General features: G+C 39.9%; 1 protein-coding gene across 1 annotated transcript in view; it reads right to left on the reverse strand.

Annotated features, from left to right (window-relative positions):
• Positions 1–2,909: 2,909 nt before the first annotated feature.
• PEX7 (peroxisomal biogenesis factor 7) overlaps positions 2,910–13,713 on the reverse strand; it is a 42,693-nt gene continuing 31,889 nt past the window's right edge. Inside the window, exon 10 of the mRNA XM_041423855.1 lies at positions 2,910–5,772. Within this exon, the coding sequence (XP_041279789.1) occupies positions 5,704–5,772 (69 nt within the window). The 3' untranslated portion in view covers positions 2,910–5,703. The remainder of the gene's footprint in view (positions 5,773–13,713) is intronic.

Raw genomic sequence — 13,713 nt, forward strand, 5'->3', positions numbered from 1 at the left:
GGCGGCTCGGGGGGACGGGGACGAGCGGAGGCAGGGGGCGGGAGGAGGCAGGACGCGCTCCCGGCAGGGCGGCCACCGCCCCCGACGTGTCCCCCCCGCGCCGCCCCCAGCGTGTCTCCCCTCCTATCCGCGTCCCCTCCCCGCCCGCGGTGTGTCCCCACGCCATCCCCGGTGTGTCCGCGTCGCCGCTCTCGGTGTCCCCCATCCGGCCGCCCCCGCCCCTCCCCGTGTTTCCAGGTTCGTCCCGCGGTGTCCCCCGGAGCACGCCAGGCTCAGCGGGGAAGCCTTCCCGCTGTCCGCAAGCCCTCCCGACCCCGCTCGGGTTCAGGAGGACGGGCAGCCGGAGCGGGCACCGAGGCGCTCTCTGTGCCGGGGAAAGCCGCGGGGCGCCCGCAGTTCCGCAGCCGAGTGCCACCGGCCCGAAAATAATGTGGAAGAGCCGTGGGAAGCCCCACGTCTCCCGGAGCGGGGATTATCAGTGCAAGTCCGCGCATTCCCAAGAAGGGAGTACCGCTTCTCCTACTCCCCAAAAGTATACGGCCGCCCGGGAAGAGGCATCTACCGAGCCTGCCGGCAGCATCCCTCCCACTGCCCCCCCTGCTTCCTCGACTTATCCGAGGAACACCTTCTCGGGCTGCGAACGGCAAAGAGACGGGGACCGCTGCTAAGAAAAGCCGGGAGAGCCGGCTTCTAGCAGAGGGAATTGCCTTGAGAAGTTACCAAAAACTGGTAGCCACAGAGCTTTCAAAAGTGATGTTTTAAAGCCTGGTAAAGCTTAAATAAGCTGATCGCTTCTCTCGACTTTACAGATTAAAGTTTTAATAGGATATGGCAATAGACCGTATCGACTCTTAAGGCAAAGGCAAAGCAAAGCAGTTCTCTCGGGCAGCCAGTCCCCTTTACCATTCCCCTGCAGTGTCAGGCAACACAAGGGAAGGAAAAAATATACTTTTATTCAGAGCTACCTTATAATCATCCATCGATTTCTCTCATCAGGACAGGCAGGGTAAAGGAGACAGGGCAAGGTTTATAAAATGAAACAAGGTACATATTAAAAATGAGTGTCTGAAGATGAAAACTGGTAATGCAGGAAAAGAAACTATAGGTACTGGAGACCAAGTCTGGTTTCAGAACCCACTGGAGAAATGTGCCAATACATTTACATCAGCCTCTATTTGGACTCACCCCAAGCCCACATGCAACACAATTTAAAATAAATGTGTGGATCACCTTGTCAGTGTTTGCACATGGGATAAAAACAACTCCTTTTGCCAGGTAAGTGCAGATGGAAAAAAATCAGACTGTGCTTTCTGGAAATACTGTAGTAATTTGGACTATACCTGAGTGCATCCTCTGGCAGAAACAATTTTGTCACCTCACCAGTGAAATTATCACTAGAGAAGTGAATGTCTGACCTTGCACAGTATCAGGTTGAAAAACTGCTTTGGGGGCTAAATATTTCCTTCACTGAAACACAAAACCAAATGTATCAGAAACAAAAATTTAAATAGGCTATTTCATTTGTAAGGACTGTAGAATGATCATCCTAGTCCAACTGCCTGACCAGTTCAGGGCTGAGCAGAAATTAAACCATGTTGTTAAAGGCATTCTCCAAATGCCTCTTAAACACTGACAAGCTTGGATGGACATTGACCACCTCTCTAGGAAGCCTGTTTGTGTTTGAATGCCTGCTTAGTAAAGAAATGCTTCTGAATGTCCAGTCTAAACCTCCTCTGGCGCATCTCTGAACCATTCCCACACATCTTATCACTTGAGTCCCAAGGGGAAGAGATCAGCAGTTCTCTATCCTCTTGCCCTCCTTGGGAAGCATGAGAAAGGGATGATGTTTTCCTCTCAGTCTCCTTTGCTCCAAACTAGACAAGCCCAAAGCCCTCAGCCTCTCCTCAGAGGACACGCCTTGCAGCCCTTTCACCAGCTCTGAGGTATGCTTCTGGATGCATTCAAGGACCTCCACATCCTCCTTAAATTGTGGGGCCCAGAACTAAATGGAGAACTCAAAGCGAGGCTGCACCTATACTCAGTTTGGAAAGTCAAGTGTTCAAGTACCAAATCCTATCTTTTGGAACTCACCTGTGCTGTAAGGGCAGCTTCTCTTGCAATACCACTCATGGTACTCCTAATTTTGTCTATAGACAGGAAAGGGAAGTGGAGAGGAAGCTGTTGTCCCCTGACAAGCCACCCTTTTCTCAACATGGATTGAGGGCAGGTTCAGTACTAGTCTCCCACAGCCTCTCCACCACTCCACAGTAACACAAAGTGTTCTCCTGGTCTTTACTGGGGAGGAGTTGAATAAAGCACAGAGAGATATCATCAGAGGTGATACTGTAGTGAAGGAACTTTCCCCACACTGGCTGTTCATGTGTCCAGAGGGAACAGTGGCTGCTCAGTTCATACATTCACTGTTAAATTTTGGCCTGGCAGTGAGGCAGTTCATACCAATGAATGGCTCTGTGGTTCCTTACCCGTATGAGATGACTACGATATCCTAACTCTCGTTGTTTAAATGAAATTATGCTCAGTTCTGCATTGCACCTAGCTACAATGACACAGGTGAGACAAAAAAAATGCAGCAAATTGGTGTCTTCCTAAGGGCATAGATTTTTTATAATGGCTTCTTGGACAAAAATGATAAAGACCTCTATAAAATGTTTAATGGAAAATTTGCCTTAATTAGAGTCTAATGCAACCATCAGGTCTAACAGGGAAGAACTGTGTAGCGTTGTATCCATTCCCCATTCCATGACCCTGAGCACAGCTGAGCAGTACTGCTGAAAGGCACAGTACAGCCTGCTTATGCAGCAAAATTTGAGGCCAGCACTGTACTTGGCTAGAAGAAAAGAGATCACTTCATCACTGACACAAACTCTGCACAAGCAGACACAAAGAATAATTTAAAATAGCTTTCCTTTATGAAAATGAAGATCTGATGGGGCACACAGCTAGGAAAAGTTGCAAAAGTATGGTCTCTACCAGTACAGAGGAAAAATGTGACCATCACCCAGTATTCATACATGAAATAAACCATGGTTATGATATTCTTCTTAGAAGATGCTCTCATATCTTTCACAGCATTTACTTTTTGAACAACATTTCCTAATTGGGGAAGTGAACACAAGAGTATAGCCAAAGATACTGTGTGCAATTAATTTAATAGCATTACAGAACAACAAATCCACACCTTTAGAACTTGATTAATCAATGTGTTTCTTAAACCAAAGAGAAATCCAGACTTAAATAAAACAAAATCTTTCACAGCAGCAAGTTTGAAAGCAGAACACATTACATGTTTTAGATTGGTGTTGTTAACTGTTTCAGTAAATGAAAAATAAGATTGGAAGCTAGTATTTTGGTCAGAAAATAAGAAGTATTTCTTCAAAACAACTATAGCAAATATTCCCTGAGAATTAAGAATCAGCAACAACTATTGCCAAATTGTTTTTTCTGTTACAGTGCAGAAATGTTACAGCACATTCTCACCATTCAAAGATCACACAGCAAGATTAAAGGCCACAGTTTTTATTTACTATGTGCATCTTCTGGATGCACTCATCTTTCAAGAGAAATAAATCTGGAAACAGCTAACCAGGACATGAAGGGAGAGAAGGCAATTGAGGAAAGATTTAATCCATGTGCTGAGTGTGCATGTTCAGAATTCCTAATTTTTCCCCTTGCGCTAGGTTTTCTAAATTTTCCCTTCCAACCAATAGGCTATGGCAGCATTCTGGAATAACCCACTCTGTCTGTCCCCCAAGAAACATGCATATAAAATACACACCTGCCACTAAAATGTTCCACTCAGACAAGCAACTTGTAATCAAAGCAGAAAAGGGAGATACAACAGAAGAGTGGAGGAACTATTGAAGTTGAAATAATCAATTTTAATGCCTAAAATTAGATTTTATGGCCCATGGTACTGCTGAAAGCTGCATGCAGCACAGCTTTATTTAGCATTATTCCTCAGCACACAGAGTTAAAGTGCAGTAAACGGTTTGGATTTGGTACAGCACACTGTCATAAAAAAAGGCAAAATCTATTTTTTGTTATTAATTCAACTCAAAAAGATGTCAGTCCAGGGGCAGTTTGCATTTGACAAAGAAAAATACAGGATCCAATTGGGATCCAAACTGTCATGTTGTAGAAGAAAGTTTCTTCCTGTCCAGCCCTATATACCCCATCAATATATGCATGTTTCCCTGTGGCTACCTGTTAGTTACCTGGCTCTTTCTCCAAGATAGAACAATCATTCTTTCCTTGCAAACTGCAGGTCTTAGCTCAGCTGAATTCTTTCCTTCATTGCTTCAAAGCACCCAGCAGATCTGGCAGTGTCTGCTATTGGTAGATCTATGAGTGCTGCAGAGAAGGTTAGAGCATTTATTAACACCGCACTATGAAAACCTGACCAGAGATCTGCAAAGACCCAACCCGCAAAGAGTCTTTTGATTGTAGTGGGAGTTGAGACAGGCTAACAGCAGAAAGGAGACAGTTTTAAGAAGGTAAAAAAAATGGCTAACAGGAAATGAGGAAAGAAGGCTATGAATGCAGGAGTACTATCACAGTTTGATCCTAAAACACTGTTCAGAGGTGTGTGGAGAAACGTAACGTCTGAACATGTCTACTTGCCCCAGAAAACTTAGATGGAAGTACCAGCATGTGGGCTGAGTGGTCAAACTGGGTGCAAAGTATTCAACATACCTAGAATATGTTGTGCATATTGTAGTGACTGCAATAGTTTGGCCATATTGGATCTGCTGTGCTTATATCATGCAATTAATCTGCATGTATATAGGTCAACTGGTTTGGACATCGCTTCTCACTTTGGCCAGGCTGCCACAGGCCCAGAAACACTGGATTTATGGCCACAATCCACTTCTATTTCTTGGAAGAGCTTTCTAAGCGAAAATAGAAGACAAGTCTAATCGAAGAGATGGTTGCCCAATCTCTAAATCTTGAGGATTGTGATCCAATTAGTTTTGTATGTATTTCATTTTTTCATAACCATTTTCTCTATTATCAGAGTATCTTTCTACATAACTTCATCAACTGTTTTACTCAAAGAGATCTAAAGGAAAAATATATGAGAATAATCTTTACCATCTTTGTGAAGCGGCAATCAAAAAGGTCAAACAAATCAGCTGGCTACAAACTATGACATTTACTGTCGATCAAGAGTAAATGCATCATATTGCAAAAGAAAATAATGCAACATGACTTACAGTAAAACATAAATGCATCTGGGTGATACAAACTTCAGTTGACATTACAGTACTTTACAGTAAAAAGCTTTTCTCTTTTCATTTTTTTTTTCTTTTCTACAGTGACATCTCAAAATACACTGCAGGTTTCTTTTAACCTTTATAAGGAACAAGAAGATTCAGGCCTCTGCTCTCATCATTAGCCAGACAGATGACAAACTCGTGTTGGTTACTCAGCTCTGAAGACACCACTGATACCTGCTGTGGCCACTCTTCAGCTTCTGAGTAGCTGTGGAACATTTTGCTAGCTCAAGTACTACCTGCACAGTAAACCAAGACCTGAAGTCTCCACATGTTCAAGTGCACAACATTCCATTCAAGCAGTTCTACTTATAAAGAGACACTGAGGTTAGTGACACTGTTGACGCTTTAGCACAAGTCTGGTTGTGGGGAGAGAGAGAAAGGTTCCTGGCGTGTCAGATCATCTCTTCTAAACAGGAACTGCCAGACACGATGGAGTATAGATCTTGACTAGCTCGTCCCAAGCACAGTCCACCACCTACAAAGCAAACAAAATCTATTTAGGTCCTTCACAAGTGTAATTTTTACAAAAATCACAGGGAACTTAATGCATATTGTGAATTTAGTATCAGCTGGTACTCTGACTTACAGTGCTTCAAAATAATACAAGAACTACATTGGTTTTGGTTTGTTTTTTGTTTTTTTTTTTTTTTTAACTTTACTGAGAAACATGAAAATTAACAACCTCCTATTTTTCATACTCCTCAGGAGGAAAGCAGGAAAACCTTTGGGTTTCAATTGATTGTTCCAAACAGGCAAAAAAATGTAACTGAAAATTAAATTAAGGAAGGACACACAAAAGTCCAGACCCTGCCATGTTTCTTCTCTTTATAGAGTCTTAGCATCCTTTCACCATAATATCTAAACATTTCATTACCAGATCTGAGCAACCTTCTTATACTTGCAGATACAGAAATTTTTTATAAACATTTTCTTAATGTCTAGTGCTGAGGAATAGAAAACCAAAAGAGTTCAACAAAATTATACAGGAAGTTTCCTGAAGAATTAAGCCAGAATTTCAGTCTCATGCTTGATAAGCTATGAAGTCCCTGTCTGTTGTTGAGAAGAGAGATGTGTATTTGCTGATCATTGAGATTTGGGGACCATAGTGCTGCTCCAAGCACTACCTAGACCCCCACTAGTCTAATAAGAAGCGGTGCCACTTGTGACAAAGGCATCTTATAAACACGGTGACTGATTTGAGTATAACCACAACTTTTCTGAATTCATCATCCCAGGCTCTATCCTCGATGAAGGCTTGAACTTAAACCAGAAACCCAGAAAGTTAACCTAAGTCTATAGTGTTTAAAGATCTTAATAAATAACAAGACTCCAAGGAAAAATACTATGGAATACTTTAGGTTTGAAAATTAACTGAAAATGCACTTCAAAGTCTGTAACAAAGTGAAAGGGTTAACCACATTGAGAATTACTCAAGAGGATGACCTATGTATGATACATATTCACAAAATATTGTAGGAGACAAGAATTAAGGCAAATAGAAGAAAGAGGAGACCTAAAGAGGAAAAGCTGAGGAGGTCCACAAATAAATGCCAGCAAATCTGGCTGAAACCATATTGCATTATCTTTACAATGTCATTTCCAGTTGGGATTACAAAAGATACAGTATTGGATCCTCTGCACAACAAGCTTCCTTCTGCTGCAGCCTGCAATTCCTGTTCTCTTCTAGAGCCAGAATGAACAGCTGCACACTAAAAATTTGGAAATCCAACTACAGTATTTGATTTCAGACTATAATTAGCCCATTTTGTGTTTACTACACTGCACCATTATTCATTTTCATTGCTTCCTTAGCTGGTTCTACTTAGTTATTTGAAGTGCTTTCCATATACATCTAAATGGGTCAAAAAAACTCTTGACAATATGTCTATCTATTCATACGACATAATAGAGCTTTCTGTAGCATAATGTTCTGCTGCATTGCAGTCTCTCAAATCATACCAAAAAGAAAATTTGAGTTTTCCACTACTGTGTAGAAGCTGGCAATCACATAAACTGCAGGTTTTTTACTATTCTCCACCGCTACAGATCAGTGCTCCATAGGCAATACTTTCTATTTTTGTAAAGAAACAAGAAACAAAAATAACATTTGGAAAAAATCCCATGGGAATTCCCACCTGTTATCAATGTAATTAATGTCCCTGAATTAATGGCCTCTGAATAAATATAGGTATAGAACCATTTAATCTAGCAACACTAAAAATAAACAGGGGATATTAAAAGAGTTTGAAAAGGATCACATGCGATAAGTTGCCCGACTCATCATGTGAAATGAGAAAATGTAAAATGTAGCCAGCCAACAAGAAGAAAACAAAAGCTACAGTAAGTAACAGGGAATCAAGTTCTCTCCTGTGCAGCCGGAAGTGTATAATGAAATATTGATACCAGAAACCTTGATGAAAATACACACCTGAAGTACAGACCACAGGTATCAATGGGAAACTGGGACACTGCGGCATGGCAGAACATTAAAAAATGAATGACATTTCCATTTCTCCTTACTTTCTCCAAAGTATAGGCAAGACTTTCAGAGAAAGGGGGCAACTGTAAGCTAGGAGTGCAGCAGCCAGCATTTTTTGATGGAAAGTGCCATGTGCCCCTTTGCAGTAGCTCAGAGATTGTCACTGTCTCATACACAAATGATAAGATGAATCCTAGGACTTGTTCATGCAGCAACTGCATCAGTTTACAAAATGTCTTCTCCCTGCATTTTGCCTTTTATCTTGTGACCTGTCTTATACAGTGGTCTTACAACAGCTGTACGACAGTTGTGTGCCTTTCTCCAGAAGAGGAGAACATGGGATCTTGAATGTGAGTGCTTTAAAAGTATTTAAGAAATGTCAGTTCTCCTGTGACATATGACCATTTTAATACATTCTTCAAAGTATGTATTATCAAAAAATACATTCTTTAGCCTTTAAAAAAAAAATAAACTAAATGCAACTTAATTTAAATATTAAAGCAGAGAGAGAAATTTCATTGGGATGAAAGCTCATCCAGCACACCATACTAAATAAATATAGCATCCAAAAAGGGGCAAGTTCCTAGAGTTTACATTTTGATAAATGAGATGTTACTGACAGGTGAAGAAAGTCCTCCTGTGGTGGGATGAAGATAAAGAAAAACTGAAAATGGACTCACACTTGATTTGCACAACTTATAAAAATCCCTCCATTAGGAGCATGGAGGGACGGAAGTTTGTAAAAAATGTAAAAAACATAAAAAACTTCGGCTGTCTTGAGGATAAATTTTACTCTGAGATACAAACAAATCTCACTGATTTCAGTTTTTAGAGGGTGCATAGTTTTTTGGTGGTTTTTTTTAACTGACATGGCAACAGAGTAGAAGACAGTTTATTTCTGTTGCAAAGAACTGTATAAATTGCAATATCTTTATAATATTGACTATTTTGCATGGCATATTTTTGTATGTCATGCAACTTTATCATTTATGAATACTCTTGTAACTATATAATGCAGTTTTACTATAGCAACTTTTAACTATCAAGCTGCAGGGAAGAGCAGAATAATTAGAGCTTAATTGCAAAGCAAGAATATTCTCTGTTTCACTGACTGGTAAACTACATCAAGAAATAACGCAAATAGAAGAAGCGTTTTAAGCCTGGTAATTTTCATTGTAAGTAAAGCTACATGGAACAAAGGCAGTCTAACAAAATGACACATTAATTGTCTTTAATGCTTTTCTTTCAGCAGCAAAGTTGTGGCACCGACATACATACTAAAGGTACTATACTGTTGTTACTGCAGAATAAATATCTTGCCAATTTATCTGCCAGCAAAGATACAAAAACAAGTACAAAAAATGGGGATCACTGTATTTCTCTTCAAGTGAAGCCAGAAAAACAAGCAAAGAAACAAAAAAACTGCAGTCATCCCAGAAAGCTAATTGCTTGACTAGGAAATCATAGCTCAACTCAGCTAAAATAGCTATCCTGTATTTTATTGAAATGTTTATCCTTGTCCCAGAGTATAATAATGTTTTCCACCAACTGATTTAATACTGACATCCATTCATTTATCAGAGCCATTTCCATTGACTCACTAACTGATTTACTCCCTTGACAGGCCCTCTGTTTCCTATTCATCACAATCATCTTGCCTTGCAATAGACTTAGACCTTTTCCAGCACCCGAGGGCAATCCGTTCAGTCTAGTGCAATTACCTGCATGACATTCTGCCTCTTTACTCTTCAGAAGAAGCAAGAGAAAAAGAGAAAACTCCCAAGTTAGCCACTAACTTTTTTATTCAGTACTTGAAAGCACAATAAAACTGCTAGCATAATCAAGATTAAATATATTCAAAAGAACAACTAAAAACTTAAGAGTTCAATTACCCTTTATGAAAGGGTTTAATCAGAACAAAGTACAGCCCTCTCTAGATTAATATCTCCAGAACTATCTTGGTGCCACTGAGTTTCAGACTGCTCATGATGAATCACGTGATAATATGTAAATGTGCCTGAGAAAGACCCATTCTCAGCTTCTCCCCATCCCATTTTCAAATGAGACCTGTCTTGTCTTTTTTCTGTAGAGGAGCCAGCAGAAAAAAACCCCAGTTCTTGACTCTCATTAGTTGTGCTTCCTTTCCTCTTTTAGTTTCTTACCTTCTGTGTCTTCTCAAACAGAACTTAATGGTCTATTTATATCCTTATTACATGTTTTTGAGGGATCCTGAACATCCTCTAAGCTTGTGGGATGGAGATTAATTGAAGATAAAGTAAAATATTAGGTTTGCTACTCATCAAATTATTTTCACAGGTGAACATTAAAACTAATTGGTCAAGTGCATAATGGATCATGCATGAGTTTAAACTCATTCAATACCTATTTTCTTCTAGAAAATTTGGACCACTACTGTGGCCTGTTTGGTTAGTAGTTGCCACAGTGAACTGCATGATGCCAGCCTTTACATGAGACTGAAACTTTTCAGTTTCAGATGGGAGTTTTCAAACAAAATTTTTTATTTTCCATGTGCAGTAACACCAATATTTTTTTTAATTTACTTTTAGGAAAACACACCTTGATTTGATTATTATTTCCAGTAAAGACAAAATGAAACATACCCCAGAACAGAATTTCTTATAAAGATCTAGGTTAAAACTAGAGTTACCAGAAAGAGATGCTCCAAATGCTGCTAAAAAATCAGTTTCTTTCTTAAGGAAAAAAAAAAGAGATAAAATACTTGAAGGGCATTATTTTTCATGTTGCAAAGATATGTCACAAAGAACTGATCTAAGAAGTCAAGAGCTGTCTCATCATTTGTTATGTTGCTCTGACATGGGTAATGGGAAGATGACTTGGAAGTCATGCCACTCATTCCTAAATGGAAACCTTCCAAGTGTCCTTTCATCAGTAAATTGTAATGGAAATGGAGATGTGAGTTGCAGGTTAGAAAAAAAATTGTTGAAATCTCCACAGATTTGGTAGCAATTCCTCTGTACTCTAAAAATTAGGAGAAAGATATCAACTCAGTCTTCCAAGAACTGGTTTAATTGATAAATCAATTTTAAGTTTTGTAGAAGGTACTTTGGAACTGCAAAATGCCTTTCTGTGCTGATACTGACCTTGGTGACCCCAAATGCAGTCAATTTCCATCAGTGAAACTGTTTTCTAATGAAACCCTATTTGACCTTCAAATTCATCCTTCAGCTCAGAGTTAAGTCCAGTTCCTTCCTTTTGGGATATAATCACAAATAATCATAAGCCAAACAGTATTTTCAGTAACAGCTGCAACATCCTGCTGTCTTTCCCTGAGTTTCACTACTGCAATTCACTGGGACTTCTCAACAGAACCCACTACACTGAGTAAAAGGTGGGGCTCACAGAAGTAGCAAGTATTTGTAAGCCCCTGCACCAAATAAAATGCACAAGCAATAGCAATACATTTACTGAGTAAGAAAGTACTGTCTCCCATCCTTCCCAGTACTTAAGTATCAAAACTGGATTTTCCTCTCCAAACACTTGCAGCTTTTTCAAAATCGTGATGCCTGACAGAAACCTTTCAAAACACAAAGAAATTTTGGCTGATAATGGCACATAGTGACCATTACTCATGAGTGCCTGGCTTTGACTTACACAGTGAAAGTTTAATTTTCACAGTTTGGGAAAGACATACAGTAAGCACCACTAAGAAATATCTCCTTCTTTTAGCCCCTCCAATTCAGTAAGGTGTTCAGATTGGTTTAACACTTGCAGCTGGTGAAATCTGATATTTTACGGAAAAAATCCACTCTGAAATTAGCTAATTAGGTTCTTTTTATCTCAAAGAATCAAAGAAACTGCTTAACTTCAGTAGCATCCTGGAGAAGGACCATAAGGAGAGACTAAAATGAAGTACAGATAGTGTTATAATTATAGCAGTGGCATAGCCACAACAGCTGGGTGGAAGCTATCAGGTCTTTAGTAATTAAGTGCAAAAGATAAGAGCAAGTGATCAAAAGAAAAAAAGCAGAGAGTATCTGTTCTTCTGTACATTTCCACAAGATGTAACTCCACTTTTATATGGAACAATCAACATTTCTGGGCCTCTTGAACATCCACAATTAATTTAAATGAACAGCAAAATAAAGACATCATCTGCATTTATATTTGGCTATACTGCTTAAGCCAGCTTTTGCAGCCCCTCCTGTCCCTTCTACTTCCTGTGCTGGCACAGCTAATGCAGCACACTGCAAAAGCTGCACAAAGAAAATGAGCAGAACAAACCTGCACACTAAAACTTGACAATGATCAAAAATTTCCCCATAAAGCTGGATGAATTTAGAGCTAGATTTCAAGTTACCTTCAGGGCATGCAGGTCAAGTGTATATAGTTTAGTCATGGCTCCCTCCAGCTAGTAAGAAATTACAGCTTTAAAATTTTAGTGATGCAGGATGCCATCAGTTCCATTGGATCAGCAGACCGGTGCAGACTTAGAGCTCTTCTTAGCTCTAAGTACCACTGGCCAGGTGCAAGGAAGGAGCAGACAGTGGTTGGGCAGAACATGCTGGTGACATCCCACAGCTTTAGGAAGAAGAGTGGAAGTTTGGGAAGGCCAAATCACAAGGCCAGTGTAACACAGAGCACAAGAGCCATGGGTACCACACTGGTACCATCACTGTCTTCACAATATGGGGTGCTGTGCAAGTTATGGTTTAATGCCCACCAGCAACTGAGCACCACGCTGCTGCTCACTCACCCCGACCCCACCAGGTTGCATGGGGAGGAGAATTATAGCCAGAAGGTTAGAGAAAACAAGTTTCCTCCCAAACTTGTTGACAGAAATAGCTATTTGCACAGACAGCTGCCCTTTTATACTGCAATTATGATCCAAACACACACAATCACAGTAGAAGCAAATCCTAAGTGATCACCACGTGTGTTGTACACAAGTTATTCTAAGACCCTAGACTTCAGCAAGCATTCAGACAACAGATGATTTTGAACTAGAGAATGTCAGAATGTTCATTTATTTGGAGCTGAACATTTTTAATTTCCAAAAGGAGCACCTCAGCATGGTACAATTGTGGAGTTCTGTTCTGATCTGGCATGTCACAGATGTCTAATGTGCTTTTCACATACCAAGTGCTCCCCTACACCACTTGCCATCACTCCCACTGAAAATCATGTATTCTTGCAGTTTAGGAATGTCCTTGTTCATAGCACAGAAGTATAGAGAAATTGAAAGATTCCTCTCCTGTTCCCATTAGATACTTAATCCTGTTCTCAGCAGCACAACAGAAAGCCTGACTCAGTGGCAATCAGTAATTTATACTTTCCACTGGCTGCATTACAGAGTTCAGAACAGATGTGAGATGTAGCTAAAGAAGATTTTCAGTCAAAATTAAGAGTGTCAGTTTTTTTTACATTTGTGTTAGGCAAAATTGTTTTAGAACTGCAACAGAAAGGGCTGGGTATCTTTTGTCCAGTATTTAAAGAAACTCATTATACAGGTGTATTTTCTATTCTTTACATACTTAAGGAAATAATTTCAGAGTCAAGACAAAAAGAGAATGTTTACAGGATCTGCACTTTTATCTGTGTCATTAATGGATTGCCTGAAGATATTTAAAATGCATTCATGACTCCCATATGGCATTTAACCTACAACAGAAGAAAAAGGCCGCTTTTAAATAAAGCTGCGCAAGTAACGCCAAAGGAAGTTACCTACAGCATGTAAACATGAATGTAAACACAGCAAAATCCCAGGAAGAGATGGCTTAAAGGAGTATAGTATTTTTATTCATCAGACCATTCACAGATCACATACAGGAAAAGTAAATATAAGGAGAGAAGCAAGAAATCCAGTGAGCTACAGAGCACAACTCCACTACATGGTCTAGCATTACCAGCCCCAAACAAGGAGTAGTTTTATAGCTGATCACCATTTTTTAGTCCCTA

The sequence above is a fragment of the Onychostruthus taczanowskii genome, unplaced genomic scaffold, assembly GCF_017590055.1.
Source record: "Onychostruthus taczanowskii isolate IOZ18803 unplaced genomic scaffold, ASM1759005v1 scaffold8, whole genome shotgun sequence".
NCBI lineage: Eukaryota > Metazoa > Chordata > Aves > Passeriformes > Passeridae > Onychostruthus > Onychostruthus taczanowskii.